The 16,167-nt window shown below is 40.5% G+C and overlaps 1 protein-coding gene across 5 annotated transcripts in view; it reads right to left on the bottom strand.

The window, feature by feature from the left end:
- DCAF1 (DDB1 and CUL4 associated factor 1) overlaps positions 1 to 16,167 on the bottom strand; it is a 50,107-nt gene that overhangs the window by 15,138 nt on the left and 18,802 nt on the right. For 3 of the 5 annotated variants that reach the window (XM_080350758.1, XM_080350760.1, XM_080350759.1), the window contains exons 10-22: positions 15,831 to 16,010; positions 14,756 to 14,965; positions 13,791 to 13,960; positions 12,426 to 12,550; positions 10,080 to 11,340; positions 8,962 to 9,160; positions 8,190 to 8,272; positions 7,170 to 7,254; positions 5,560 to 5,793; positions 4,934 to 5,027; positions 4,462 to 4,566; positions 3,517 to 3,590; positions 2,248 to 2,352 (exon numbers count right to left, since the gene is read on the bottom strand). In XM_080350758.1, coding sequence (XP_080206884.1) covers positions 2,248 to 2,352; positions 3,517 to 3,590; positions 4,462 to 4,566; positions 4,934 to 5,027; positions 5,560 to 5,793; positions 7,170 to 7,254; positions 8,190 to 8,272; positions 8,962 to 9,160; positions 10,080 to 11,340; positions 12,426 to 12,550; positions 13,791 to 13,960; positions 14,756 to 14,965; positions 15,831 to 16,010 — 2,925 coding nt within the window. Of the gene's footprint in view, positions 1 to 1,435; positions 1,740 to 2,247; positions 2,353 to 3,516; positions 3,591 to 4,461; positions 4,567 to 4,933; positions 5,028 to 5,559; positions 5,794 to 7,169; positions 7,255 to 8,189; positions 8,273 to 8,961; positions 9,161 to 10,079; positions 11,341 to 12,425; positions 12,551 to 13,790; positions 13,961 to 14,755; positions 14,966 to 15,830; positions 16,011 to 16,167 lie in introns of all 5 variants that reach the window. The other 2 variants (XR_013922567.1, XR_013922568.1) reach the window with 1 other exon arrangement.

The raw sequence follows: 16,167 nt of genomic DNA on the forward strand, positions 1-16,167 counted from the left end.
ACCAGATTAATGTTGATTTACACGATTTCTCCTCACACCACTTTGATGAAAAAGATCAGCAAACATCTTTCTTTAGCCAGAAGGTACTTTTCAACATCTGTGAGAAGTCTCAACAAGTTTGAAAGTTTATTTCCAATTTTTCAAAGCCTAATCACAGAAACTAACTAGGCAAGTAGTAAACACCTACGCATGTGAGCATATGTATACACAGAAAACAAGTTGCTCTTGTTGGCCTTAACAGGCAAGTGTGCCAGAGAGATCCCATCCTTATTCTGGAAAGTGTCTACTCATTCTAGCTCAATGCTTGGTGTCTCTATGGAGACAAAAAGCTGTATTTTTTTAAGTCTAAGACTAGAATAAACCTGGAAGAACAGCAGTGAACAGCTATGGGACAGAGAGCAAGAGGTTAGTTTATGTTTTGCTAAATATATATAGATCAAATTGAACTGGGGTTCATAGGTGTTGTTTATATTAAAACCAAATCTCTCCTACTAAAGAGACATCTAGGAAACATCTACACACACCAGAAATGACAACCATAAAAAGCAGCAATTATGCACTATCAGGTAGTGACTCTTAGCTTGCAAATCAATCCTAGAACAGCTTTGTTTGAATACTCCATAATCTGTACAGAAAAGCTTTTAGTACACTTCAATTCTGCCTGGGGACACCTCCACTTGTAAGGCATGAAGCGTGCCCTGTCACACGTGATGAATGGGAGACACCTTATCTCTGCTCAGTACCTAGTGTTACAGCCTGGAACCAACAGCATTCGGACTGCATCTTCTTATACAAATACAGTTCTCCACTTAAGTCAACACTTACCAGCGATATTGCAAAACAGTGTCTTGATAGCTGCTAGTTAATCATTGTACAATACAAAATCAATTTCTGCTACAAACTTTTTTTTGAGATCTTATAAAGAAAATACGTGAACAAAAGTAGTAGAAGCTGAGACAAAAATTGAAACTATTGCTCGAGGCAAGCACTGGATGGCTAGAAAGTAGAACCACTTTGGAAGGAATAGTAATTTCCCCCCTCTTCATTGCTTTCCAAGGAATTTTCCTCTTCACTCATCCTAAAATTTGCTAAACTGAATCCATCCCATCTAGGGTTAGAAACAGTAACCAATGATTTCATAAGAATGCCAAGACTTCAACTGCAACCTTGTAGCACATTGAGAGGACAGGACAGCAAACTGTATGCAAAACAGAACTTCCGCTTTATCTTCAGAATTACAGTGAAATTGTAACAGGAACAACCAACTGCAAAGAAAATTAATCTTTCCTAAGATCTGCTGTCCAGTCAGCTGAACTAAGAGTTCTGACCTAGCAACAGGAAGATTCAGAGACAGAAAGGGTATCAGAAATACAGCGTTCCACACAGTGTGGAAAAAAACCCAACCAAACAAAAAAACCCACCACCAAAATATTACCTGCTGGCATTCTTTGGAAAAAGGTGAAGTCAGCTTTTCTCACAGAAGATACAAGCATATGATTTACTAGAATGCAGACACCAAAGAGTAGAGCATAATGCCTCTAAAGTCTTTAGGGAACTGAAGTATAACATCTTTGCCTGTTCAAAAGAAAAAACTCACACCTGACACCCCAAAAGCTATAAATTTGTCTTCATTTCTCTCTGTACTGTAGTTAGTACTGTGGGCTACCAAGTGCACCTGAAGGAGCACTTATTGCAGTTCTTGGCTCTTCTGTAAAGTTGCCAGAGATCAAATCGCTGATCTAAGAAGGAAAATAAATACATCCTAATGCAAACTTACAGCTGTCTTCAAAATTCTTAAAACCCTTTTCTGTGTAGAAGTACTGTGTAGTTTAACTGCATTAGTCACAAGTTGTGTCTCATTCAGAAACTGGTGACAAGTTATGCCCAAATATGAGACTTGAAATTGAAAAAAAAAAAAACAACAAACCAAACCCTCAAACGTTACTGTCCCTCTAGGTGTTAAAATACTTTAAAAAACAAGCAGAACAAACAGAAAAATTTCTGATCAAGATTGAAACACTTAGGGAATTAATAAATAAACTATAAATTATCATGTTGGTTTACAGTGCACAAAGTTACTGTTCACACAGGTTCTACATCAATAGTCTCAGTTTATGCTGACAGTAAAGCGATCTACTTCACATTAGGTGAGACCAAATGAGGCATCTGTACTTTATGGGCAATAAATGAACAGGTAGATGGCTAACAGCTACTCCTGAACAACCAAGTTAATGCTATACTTCTCACCTGATCTTCTTCTTCATCCTCTTCATCTTCTGCCAAACGCTGCCTGCCCACTTCATACAGTCTGCAAACTGTATCCATGTTCATAGCATCCATGCTCCCTTGATTCTGAAGGGGAGATGCCCACAAAGCAGTTAGCTCCAGGAATTAAGGTCAGCGTTCATATTCAACACTCCATCTGATCTTAATTACAGAAACATTGCTAAAAGCTTTCCATCCCATTTGCTAGCAACAGTACAATTAGACCTAAAAACAAGTCTTCTTGGCTCCAAGAACCAGCCCAGAAGTGATATAAATATCTACTTTTTGCATCTGTCATTCACAAGTTACACTCTCGGTAGGAGATTTAACAAAACCTTTACTGGATCCTTAACACGCTTTGGTTTAGTTCTCACCTCACCACACACTACTAGCTTTAAAGTTTGCCTCCCTGCCATATCGTGGTACCATACGTCTTGAGAGGACACTAAAAGCTCTCATATAGCTCCAGAACCCACCAGTCTGATAGCCCAGCAACTGCTGCTGCCACATGCCAGGAAGTTACATTTCCAATGACCTCTATAGAAGAAAATTTTCATATCTTGGCCTCATGACCTTAGCAGCTCCAACTTCAGTTAAACACAAAGCTTACCCTACTACAAATCCTTGACCTGCTTTTTCTGGCCTGTAAGGATCAGTAGTTCACAGAGTATTAAGTCAAAAGGATTTTAAATCAGTCATTACATGTACACAGTCAGGTTCAAGACTCATTAGTTTAATTTGACTTCCCCCTTAACAGACCAGAAGTTTCACTCAGCAATTTTTGCTTCAAATCCTTAGCTTCTGGGATTTTGCTAGGAAGGCAAGTGAAAAAGAAACAATAAGAGTGATTCACAGAAAAGCTCCATGGGAAGCCCCAGGAAGGTTGTATTTCCCAGTTATTCCATGTAGTGCAAATTTTAACAGGAATTTTTTGCTATAAATAGAAAAAAAAAAAGGCATTTCTCTCTATGCTTATGAGAAGGAAAACCTCTGTACATTTTAAAGAGGGAAGAAGAGAGGCAAATATGTTCGGAAGTTTAAAGAATCAGAAGCAGAAAAACAGGACTGCTGTGGGTGGACAATAAAAAACTAACAGCACCTTTACCATCATCAAAACACCATCTCTGCTTAGGACATGAATTTAATAGTAGGAACTCCAGAATCATCAGTTCTGAGGTTTTAAAAAGAAACAAAAAGCATTGCACTCAAACCGCAGCTATAGAGACAAGAGTTTATTCTTAGCTCCTTTACCTCAATGACGGCCAGGTAGCAGTCCTTGCTGTCTGTGCACAAGTCAAAGATATTCCGCTTTACATCTATTGTAGCTGGAAAACATGACAAAACAAACTTGGTGGTTAACTTACTGCTCACTGAAAGAAAAGATCTAACAATATATGTCTAAAAGCAGATGGTAAAATGTTGGGACAAGAAACAACAGCTGAAATAAAAATGAAATGAACAGTTGTAACTCATTCAACCTGTAATAAAGAATAGAAATGTCAAAAACTATCACAAAAATAGATAGGTAAGTTCTTAACATGCTCTGCATAGCACCTCCCCCCTTAGTAACACATTTATTGGCTTCTCTAAGCACAGTAAACAACAAATAATCTTCCAGGATAGGTGGCAAGCAGGGGATCGAGCTGTGTTTCCTTTCCATAGCAAAAGCCACATTTGTTTATGTCTGCAGCAGCAATTAGCTTAGCTCCAGGAGCTTTGCAGGCTGGAAGCCAAACTGACAGCATTTTGAATGACCATCGTGGGGAAATGCTGTTAGAAAAAACAAAACAATGCATGAGGGGTGGCGGGGAGATTAAAAAAAAAAAAAAAAAGAAAAAGAAAAAAGGGAAAAAAAAAAAAAAACAAACCTAAAAAAAAAAGGCCCGTCCTGAAATGAGACCAATGCCATCCTGGCCAAATGACCTACTATCTCAGATTATGTCCTATTTAGAAAGAGGAAAGGAAAATAAAGCCAGAACTGCAGAATGGTAGCAAGTAGGGCAGTCACACACTGAACTGGATATGATACTTGAGCCTATTTCAGCATTAAACCCAATTCTTGTGCTTCAATCAGAATGGGCTGTAGTAGAATTTGTTTTGTCACACATGCAAAGGGGAAGAAGAAGTGAATGTTACTAAACAGAACTTTCAACAAATCTTCAAACCTTCAAATCAGGATATTTGCTCCTCTCTTACCTATAGGTTTATAATCAGTTGCATTAAATGTCCTGAAAGAAGAGCCAAAGGGACTTCTCATTCTCTCCTCCAGAAGGTCATCTTCATCATCTGCCTGCAACATAGCTGATACAAGGAAAGATTACTCCACAAATGCACCTTCCATTCAGCACCACCATTAATCAACTTAAGATCAAATCTGACTCTGACATGAATTCTCTTTTTATTTAATAGCTTGGCAAGACCCATTTAATATCTACTCTTCCAGAGCTGCCTTTATTAATACTGCAGATCACTGAAACTTAACACAGAGGACAAAACTATTTTCTCAAGCATCATCAGACCTGCCATTATATGCATTTTCTTCTTCAATAGGCTGATTTTTAATCTCACAAGTGAGTTTTGACATTGCTTACAATTTAATTGAACAACCATCTACTTATCTCAAGCCAGAGGTGACCAAGGAGGGTAATATAAGACTGAGAAATCCTACCTCCATACATAACTGTGCCAGTATAGTTGAAGACCACACGACACTGATCCAGTGCAGGTACTGTGTGTAACAAATGGAAAGTTCGGAGGTCCCACTGAAAAAAATACAGGCTAAGGAGCAACACACAATTGAAAGTTTCCATATCCATTTCAATACAGTGGCAAACAATTTATCGCATTCAGGAAACCTCACTGCCACCCTCTTGCAAATATGACAGAACTGGAGTTTGATTCCAGCACCAGAATCTCTTCCATGTGTTCAAAATGAAAAAGCTCTTACTCTAAATGCCACTCCCAGTCATGGGATGTTACTGCAGTAGCTTCAAGGTTGATCTTGGTAAGGGATGGGAAGAAAGCAGAGGTACCACAGAGTATATTGGAAAATAAAATCTCTCTCTCTCTCTCTGTTTTAAGTATTTCCTCTAGGCCGTATCAGAGGCAGAATCTAGATTTAAATTACCGAGCTGCCAGACAGTCCCTACTTAATTCACAGATGAAAACCATTGTCACCATACATAACCTGGAACACAGCAGACCATTACCACAGCTTCTGCAAACAGCTACTTGCTTATCAATACAAATTCTTTAGGTTCCAGCACCTTGGTTACCACAGTGGCCAAAGGATACAATTTCTGTGTTGACTATGACCTCTAGCCCATTGGGATGGAAAACACCACTGATGGTCATGTTGAATTTGTCAAACTTGTGGATGGCTTGTGCCGATCTGACATCCCAGAGGACACCATCATTTAGGACAAGGTCATCAGTGGGGTTAAAGGTGGCACAGTTCTTCTTATAGTTGTTGGCAAGATCTGGGTTAAACAGAGTCAATAGCTTGTTGCCAGTCTGAATATCATAGATCTTTTAGATTAAAAAGAAAAAGAAAGATTAGTCACAATTTGCAGTGTATCTGTGCCTAAGTCCACCCCATGTTCCCCTTCTAGATTGTTTCCAGAATCAGCCTGTTTCCCATTTTGCTTTTTCATATCAAGTGGGAGCATTCCAAAGATAACCCTTCCTGCCAGTCCTTTAATAGTTTTTCACAGCTGGAACCAAGTCTCAAAACACATTTGGGGCAGTATTTCACTCACTGCAGGTTCACTGATACATTTCAATACGATCAGGATTAGTTCCAAAGAAACTAACCCCACTATGAAAAGTGGGCTGGGAAGCTGCAGTCACAAGGTACCACTTAGCCAGAAACTGGTTTAGAAATGGAACTGCTTTGAGAGCAGATGGTATTGGCAAACAGAAAAACTCCAAAGCGCATAGTGAGGGAAAAAACCAGAAAACTAGTTACAATTCCTGGTATTTACACAGAAAAGCAACTTTCTGAGCTTTGGCCCAACTAACTATTGCAAGATAAAGAGGGCTTTAACTAGTACAAAGGTTTATGACCATTGTCTCAGATAATTCTGATCTGTAGCATCCCTCAGAGCACAGCTCTTGTTCAAACTTAAAGGGAACAAATCACTTTATCAGACAAACACAATACACAAACTGAGCTGACTTCCAGATAAATTCAAGTTAAAAACTGGGCAGGAATAGATAGTTTGCTTAAACAAATCAAGATCAATAAGTAAGATCATAACTAATTTGTATACGTCGTGTTTCACAACAACTTTTAATGCAAATACTGTTTTGAAACAGACACTGACTATAATGAATGAAAATTAGCACTGAGAAGAAGCAGAAGCACTCTGAAGCCTGTGTCTGTCAAATTTGCAGGTATTTATACAAAACACTCCAACAGCATTCTCTAAAAATATATTGCAAAAATTAACTTAGCCAATAGCAAGCTGCAAATTTGGGCAGACAAAAGTGGGACACTTCTAACAGCACATTTCCCACAGCTGTTGACTAAGCTACTGTTTAAAGGGAAACTTTTACTATTACTGAAAAATAAGTCAGAGGAGTCAACTTCAGAAACAACAACAAAAAAAAAGACCTGCACAATTTCTCTCAAATTACCAAAACCAAAGTAGATTCTACAATTGCCCAGAACACTAACCAGAGGGAACACATTGCACATTACTTTTGCTACAGTTGGTTCAAAATGGTCAAGTTTATACCCTTAGACACAGGGAAGTTTTTTGACGCTTTCAAGGCTTTCCTCCAAAGCCTCTTAGCTCAACAGTTACACACAGCATCATAGAACCCAGAGCTGTTAATAAACACCCTGTGAATAATAATATTCTTGTCACAGCTTCACAACCATGACCTTTACTGGTACTTACATGGGCAATGTCTCCTTTTGTGCCAATGACCCTATCCTGAGAGTGCTTGCTGAACTCCACATACTGGTCATCAGGGAAGGAATGCCTGGAGACAGAGTCAGTGAAGAAGTCAAGGAAATGCAGATTCAAACTGCCTGTGTGAAACAAACGCCACCCCAACACCTCCAGCACGTTTTACAAAGCAGACAATTAAAAATGTAGAAAAGACTTTCCTTCACCATTGACCATGGCGTAGTACAATGCCAAAATGCTCCACTGGCATTTACAGGACAGTATCTATTACAGACGGAGCCTTTACAGCAGAGAAGTGAAAAAAACAGAAGCAGCAAATTCACAGACTTGTCATTAACAAGGTTGGCCATAAACATGTCATAACACTGCTTAGAGGAGTAAGGAGTGAATGGTGTCATGAACATCCCAACACACATGCAGGCCTGAGGCACATTAAACTTTTAATTTGAAGAATGCCCTCTGGCTGACCTAAGACAGGTCACACCAAAACTGTTGCTTACAATTAAGGTAGACAATAGTCAAACCTTTTAAAAATGAAGAGCCTTCCACCTGTTTTTTATGAGAGGGAACAATTGTAAATACTGAAGTCAACTTTAAATAGCTTTAATCAGGTCTGATATAGCTTGTATCCAGGTCTGAAAATTTCACCATGCAAATCATCACGCTAGTAAAATTCTGTAACTGGCTACAGAGAGATTGTCAAGATAATATACAAACATGAGAAGAAAACCAAACATATTTCTTTGCCTTTAGGGACAACAGTGATTTTACTGATCTATCTTGCATTAAATAGGACTTAATGTAGTCAGAATTTAGCAAAGCTGTCTGTACCAAATAGAATACGGAAGATACTAAATATCAGAAAAGGAGCACATTTTATTTTTTCACAAGAGACACTGAGAGCTGTGCTGTACTGTTCTTTCACAGAGTTTGTTCTTAAGGTTTCTGCCTATACTGAATGGTTCTTCGACTGCAACATACCCCACAGGGGGATCAGAGTATACCTACTTCATATCAAAGACAGACTTCATTCCCCACAATGCAGACAGAGGTTGGCTCCACGTAGCAGATGTCAGCAATAAAGATCCATCCTGTATTTCCAGATGGGAGTGGAAGGGGAGGAAGGGAGAAGAATAACAGAGAAAACAGAGGTTATCCTTTTACCTGTACACTTTAACTTACACTTATAACATGAATCCAGAAACTAAAGCAGACTTTGTGCTTACTAAACTACTCCTACAGGGATGACGTCTAGGTATCTAATACTGTGTATAATATAAAGAGCCCTTGGTAGACAAACATTAGAGATAACAATGGGAACGATCTAAAATAACAGCAGATAAAATCAGGATAATCTACGCCTGAACTGTGATGTCCTGTGAGTGAAGTTCATTCTGCTTATAAATCAGTTAACTTTTATTTCTTCCTAGAATCATCCCCCAAAAGATTTTTTTCTCCAATAAAGGAGATCAGATAAACTCCAGTATCTTATCTCATATTTATCTTAAATACATAGTCAGTATAAGCATTTTTCCACTTCCAGCATACATAATCGTTACCTATGAAGGCACACAGCAATTGTGCATCTTCTGTATTATCTTGGGAAGAAAAAAATAATTGTAGAACTCACAGAGAGGGAGTATGTAAGTACAACAGGTACTTTAATGACAGGCATTGCAGGGCAGCCAGTTGGTACATTTTAGATTTACATATCCAGATAGACCAAAAACATACAAGGGCTGTGAGACCTAAAACTCAGAACAAGTCTTTGATTACTTACCCGGGATGGCTCAAGGTGCGTGATGGCAGAGTTATGGCAGTTGTAACTGGCCTCTTCCTGTCCACTGAATACATTATAGAGTTTCAACTGCCCTGTGCAAGTACCCAGCATTAAGAATCGTTCTCTTGCAGAAAACGCACAACAGGTAAAGCCACTCTCATCCTCATTTGCTTCCCTGAACACAGAAATTGGACGGAACCTAGAGAAGGTAGAAATACAAGTGTCACCCAAAAGAGAAAAGAAATGCAAAACTGAAATGCTGCATGATGGTAATAAATCCAGTCCCTAAAAATCATGTAGGTACAAGTTTTAAGTTTTCTTCTAGGACAAGCTAAGTGTCAGTTGTAAGACTAGGACTCAAGCAAGTATATTGCAACATTTCAGGGTTTCTTGTGGATTACTACATACTTCTGTCAAAGCACATCATTAAGTTGAAGTACCTGGAGACTATCTTCAAAGTTGGATCGATGGAAAACCTGTAACGCCATCACCCAGATAGGTACAGAGAGCTAGCAAAAAAATCTAACAGTTCTGAAATACTCAGCACAAGAAGGCATGGCACATCAGCCAAATAACCTCTTGGCATCATGATTTCCCAAGGTGAAACTGGTTTCACTGTGAATCTGCTTTTATCTATGCATCACCTTTATTTTTATAAACTTTATATCATCTTCCAATTTAACCTCCGCAAAGAAAGGCCACATAAAAAGGCCAGCAACTTGCAGTGCTACAGATTCAGCTGCAGGAGCAAAATATGGATTCTGCTGTCTTGCATCTGTCAGCCAAGTAACCTCCAGGCTATGCTACACTGTTGTGTAAACCTGGCATTACACACTTACCTTCCAAAGGAGAACAAAGAGCTACGAGCTTCATTAGTCTATGTTGTTAATGAATTACAGTGATACTAAAAATAAAGTGTGCTTTATGTACTAAGGACAACAGAAACAGAACAACTTCTAAAAACATCTTTCAAGCCTCTCCCACTTGTCATTTTTGAATTAAAACACTTTTTTTCTCCAAGGATACTCCACTGTGGGACTGCACAGCCTGAATCCAGGTGAGGCTTGTTGGCACAGGGTACATCCTCAGAGGGATCAAGAAACATTTTTCTTCCTTACCTGCTAAATATAAGGTGTCTATCAAAGCAGCCACCATCCACCCCTCCGTACTTCGGAAAAGCTGCCCTGCGGGTCAGCCGTGAGGTAAAGTTAGTTGGCGCTTGGCGCCTTTGTTTTGGCTCAGGACACTGGTGGGGAGTAAAGAGAGAGAAAGGGGGACAGGTGGCAACAGGGTTCTTGCAGCGGGCGTGCTGCTCCCTAAGGTACTCTGTGATTATACTGTCCAGCGTGGGTGGGGAGGGAAGGTGTCTGTCCAGCTGCTTTTTGATAGCTGGGCTCTGGCTGTAGGCGCCATGGTCCGATTTTTGTCGCAACACTCTGATTTTTCTGCCGTTGCAGGGGGATGGCCGCTCCCGGACAAAGCTAATCCTGCCAATCAGAGGAGAGTTGCTGGCATAGGAAGGGCCTGGAAGGGCAAGTGGACCTTGGGATGCAGACGGCCTTGCCTGAGCATGGACAGAGGTGGCAGTGGAACCTACAGAAGTGTGGCTACTCAAACGGGCTGAGATGCCATTAGCTATGCGAGGAGTGCGAGGCAGGGTCACAGGAGAGGCAGCAGCTGCAACAGGGGTGAAGGCAGACGAATGAGATGCTGCAGTCATGGGTAGGTCAGCCTCTTTAGTAAGGATAGATGCAGTTTCTCCTAGGCCCTTAGAGATGAGATGGTTTCGAATCAAGAGCAGCAGCTCCTTCTCAGGAAACGTGATCCTTGACTGGGCCACCACATCTGCCTTCTGCAACCGTGCCAGGGAGACGTCTGTGCCGATCAGCAATGGCTTTCCCGAGACACGCTCTATCAGCTCAGCAGCATATTTGCAGAACTTCACGTGCTCACTGCGCTTGTCCTGAAGCACTGGCTCTTTCATCAGTTGCTGAATTTGGCAGCTGCTGAAGAGGGGGAGCTTACTGATAATCTGCCGGACAGTACTGCTGCGTGAGAGCCCCACCAAGGCTTTGCAGGCTAATGCTCGGATCTGATCTGCATCTGTGATCGGCATCTTTATAGACAGCAACGACAGCAGCACTTTGATGCCATTGTTGGACTGTACCACATTCCACATCTTAGCTAATGTGTGCTCACTGCTCTTGGGGGCCTGAGGAAGCTTTCGTCGAGGAGTTCCAGAGATGAATTTACCAATACTGGAGATCCGATTATCTGGGCCACATACACAATTGATGATGATCTGAAGGGCTGATTTCTGAATTTCTGCATCATGGATGAAAAACTCACCCTCAGCAACTCCAAGGATGATACTAATACCTAGTGAGGGAAAGAAATAGTTTCTTTAGTATGCTAAACCATATCTTACACAGTTTGTCAGACAAGGGAGTCTTCAAGAAATTTCAGGAAAATAGGTAATTCTCTTCATTGTGGGAATTTCTGAAGTTCTGCAAACTAGTGTAAGATGTATGCTTCTACCTCCCCTGCAAAATGTCATCCTACACTGATGCTCCTCCACTTCATCATCAGTAAGTAGGGAGTCAGTCTTTCAGAGAAGGTGATCAGGCATGGCCTGGAAACAAAAAAATCTGAGATACCCGCCACAGAGAAAGATGTACAGGCATGCTTCTTATTCTTACTGCAGAAAGCAGCTCTCTTGTATGAATACTAACAAAGTGGAAATAGAGGAAGGAAGGGGACTGTGATATGAAGGTAAAAAAGTAAATCATATCATTGGCTTGCAAAAGGAATCAGGCAAAAATGCAACTCTGGGTCTATTTTGTTCCCCCGCAGTGTTCCTGTTACTTTCCTGTCCGCTTCAGAAGATCAAAACCTTCACTGAAAGAATTGATGTTTTGCCTAAAGAAAGCTTTTCTGCAAAAGAAATTGTCTTTTGCCTATATCTAGAATCCTGCCCACCTTTTTTTTTTCTTAAGAAAAAAAAAGTCACACTCCATTTAATGCATAAGCCTTAGATGTGATCCAGGCACATCTCATTCATTTACATACTGAATCTGCAGGTAGCCAGTTAGAGCATAACTCAAATAAATAGCAAGAATTGTTCCTCTTCCATAGTCTAAAATGCCATATTCCCAGGAGACTTGAATTTCTGAGAAGTTAAGGGAACCTAATAGTTCGATTGCAGAAGTAGATTTGCCTCTATCTGTATTTAATGAGCTCTTGAAAACAAAAACCATGACTTCAAAGCTGTAATCCAACCACAGTGCTAATCATGACACAATTTTAACCAGTCTACTCTCCCACTTATTTGCATCCCTGACAACAACTCTGAACACATTAATTATTTTTAACCCTTGTCTCACTGTAGGTGAGAACCAGCCAGCTGAAAAACACATAGCAGAAGACAATAAGTGTGTAAGTCATCAGGATGATATTCAGCTTACCCACAGTGGAAACAGTAGAGCCAGCTTCATCTAACACATCCACAGGTTCTGCCAGCTGCAACTGGATTTTAGGAACCACAGTCAGGATGGCTAGTACATCCAAAGCATATCGTACTGTGTCATTCCTGGAAGACAACAACAGAAAAACTTCTTAGAGGTATACATACAGAGTTGTTACAATAACATAAAATAGTATTCATTCTACTCCAACAAATACGAGTAAAACAATCACATCTGATGTATTTGATGGTGCCTTTTGATTTTAGAATGTTCCATTCTTGAAGGGCTGGTCTCTACAGAAGGCAGAGCTCTCATGTACACCATTGCCTACAGCCTGTCAACATTTATCCAACCTGCCCACAGGCTCCTAAAAGCACTGTAATTCTGTATTCATAAAAATAAGTATGTAAAGCCTTATCCACAAAAGCATTCAAAATTAAGCTTCTCAATCTAATGCAACTCTATGTCTTAGCTGGAAAACACTGCTGTCTAAAATACCCTCACCAGTCAACTAGAAAGGAAGTTTTTCTAAGTGAAAGGAAATGGTTAGCAGTAAAACAAACAATTGTGATAGGGAAAAAAGCATCAACTTAGGCAGCAGTTTAAGAGAGACACAGGTGTGTAGAAGATGAAAAGGGCTATTAAGCAAGAGGTGGAAGAAGAAAACAATGGAAGTAAAGGTGACAAGGTTTGTAAGCCTGCATGGAAAGGTAGGAGTTAACCCAGGTAGCAACTAGAAAACAGCTGCAGAGAATAAGAAACAGGAGAACCGAAACCACCCTGGAGAGTGCAACCTGAGAGAGAGGGAGGGGACTGCAGAAACAGAAGGGATCTCAAAAGCTTTCAAGTTAAGTTAGACAAGGAGCTCCTGCAGGCAGCACAGGTAAGGAGGAGGGAGTCCTGGTGACAAGTATACAGCTGATGATAACTAGTTATAGCAGTGACTCACCAGTGAGCATATCTCTAGGGAGGATTACAGCTTCACTGGGGAGCAGATGGTCATTAGGATAAACAGAGGCTGGAACTTTACACCCATCCTCCTTCTGAACTGGGCACAGGATCCTAACAGTATTCTACCAGAGCCTGGTGGCAGCTTCCATTCTTTTCTAACAGTAAGGATGCTACAGATTTTTTCAGGGTAGGAAAGTGGGGGAAGAGGTGCCACAGAAAGATAACAGAATATCATGGTGCCCCCACAGCTTGTCTGCAGCCAAGACAAGGGAGAAACATAAAAGTGGTATTATAAGGTGAGCCCCTCTACCAACATGATGTGTAACAGGTGGTGCTGTATCACCAAGGGACAATGTCCTGCCCAAGCGTTACAACTTACTGCACAAAAATACAGCACTACAGCAAACAGCTCACCTTGCATAGTACGTCTTCCAGTTGCATGCAATTGAAATGAGCTGAAGCATGAGCTGGACACAAGATAATTTGAGAAAAACCTCTGCTGGCTCCCAGTAGAGCTGTGCGGGACCATACTCAATCAGGAACTCCATCATCTCTACAATCTGCTCATGAGTATATGAACAGGCCTGCAGGAAAGGGAGTTGGGAGTATTACAAAGAGATCATAAGCATTACAAACTTGCATATCTAGTCTGCTACTGCTAGGATTTAACTGAAAACTGCATCCACAAAGATTAGACCACCACTGTTTCCTGCAGATTTTTACTTCCTGTTTCATTCCCCAACTACAAAAGAATACAGGACCTGTCACTATAATATACAACAACAAGCTTAAGGATAATATCCTTTAAGTTTCTTTGCAGTCTTAAAAGGCTTAGGACAAATTAAGAAGAAGTAAGCTACATGAAATTAAAATTTTACTCTGCTTTTAAGCAACTAATGTAGTGGTTACTAGACCATCATTCAAAATAAATTTACGCTAAAGTATTAAAAAAGTCTGCAAATAATATTCCATTACAGTTTCTAAGTTCTGACTACAAAACATGCTAAAGAACAAAGGAAACTCCTAACAAGCCTGCCTTTCATTTTTTTTTTAGTTACACAAGAAGGCAACAGCTTATACATATTTCTTTAGCTACTGAAAATAAGTGATTTTTGCAGAAGCAGAAACACCTTTATGTAGATAAGCAGGAATGTTAATCAAATGTAGTTCACATGAACCTCGAATGTTCTTCCATATTTTTCTATCACAGTGTCATTTCACAAGGCAGGAATAAAGCACAAATAAAAAATCCCTACCCCTATAAATTGCACACTGCTTAGTTATTCCACTGGCTCCCAAGGACATCCACAAATTTGTGCAGCTTAGATTTGCTTGAAAAATACAATGACCATGTTAAAAGCTTGTAACAGGCTGCTCACCTTGTAGGGGGGCTGTGGATGGACCAGAATGCCACCTTCAGTGCGCTGGAGTGACTGCTTCACCTGTTCAAGTTTGATAGCAAGGTGAGCCTCAAAGTATCTACGCAGGGCCATGCAGGTGTGTTTCCCTGTCTGGCGACTGGCAAAGATCTCATCATCACTCAAGAGGGCTCCTTGGTCTTCCAGATTCAAGATCTCAAGCGTGCTTATCTTCAGAAACAAGTTGGGTAGGAAAAAAACTTCCATCAGATCACTCTTGAGGAAAAAAAAAGCACTTGCAATTCTCAGCTCCACTTGTACTAAACTCAAACTTACTTGGCTACACGACATACAAGCACACTCTCTGAGAGCTAACAAAAGCTGTCTGAACAGAAAAGGCTATTTGCATGGATAAATAGTTAAGTCTAAAAAGAACCATTCCCTCTCCTTCACTCTCTATGAAGAAACAAATCTAGAAGTTACACCAATGTAGATCTGGAGGCAATGCTGTATCTAATACTATTACACATTATAATACACAAAGTGTGCTTAAACCCTGCAGTGCCGATGTCCCTGAGTCAGTACCAACCCAAGCTATTAGGACTGCACAGCAATGCAGTGCAGACATACCAGCTTCCATACATAAATAATATATTCTGTGTTCATAAGGTACTGTGGTTACCACAGCACAAACACAGCTGTATCTCTCCTGCAATGAGGTTGGATTGATCTGCATCCAGAAGGGTGCACGGCAATACCACACATGGTATGTGGAATGGTGAGACACATCTGAACTACCACTAAGTCACCACTGTTCGAATACATACTGCTTAACCCAGTAGTTGCATCAAAAATCTCTCAAAGGGTAGCAAGACTTTGGACAATAAGTATACTAACAACAACAGGAACAAAAATAATGGGATCCCCATGAAAGTTGCTTAGAAAGCTCAGCCCACCTCTTCCTTTATTGGGAACTGAGGAGGAAAAAAACCCAAGCAAAACCAAACAAAAGAAGACAGCTCTCCCCCATTGCAATGTAAAGGGTACAAAACATGACACTAAGACCCTGTTCACCACATAAAACTACAAGCTTTACCAGGTTAACCAGACGTCGAAGGCCATCATGCCTGTCAAAGAGCTCCAGTACAGCACGGAAGGAAAAGCAAATGGAGAAGAACATGGTAGCGTGGCAGCATCCTGAGGCATGAGAGCACTCCATCAGCCATAAGGTGTAGTTTACTACATCTGAAAGCACATTATGGGGGTGCATGCACACCTGGAAAGTAAAAGAACATTCTTGAGAAGGACTTCAAACATCTGGCTGAAGACAGTTTGCCCAAAGAGAATGAGGGTTCTTTGAGGGTCAAACAGAGGACAAGTATGAGTTACTCCCAGTTTGATGTGGGACAGCTGAGACACGAAATAAAAAGTCC

The sequence above is a fragment of the Nesoenas mayeri genome (genome assembly GCF_963082525.1).
Source record: "Nesoenas mayeri genome assembly, chromosome: 10".
In the NCBI taxonomy this organism is placed as follows: domain Eukaryota; kingdom Metazoa; phylum Chordata; class Aves; order Columbiformes; family Columbidae; genus Nesoenas; species Nesoenas mayeri.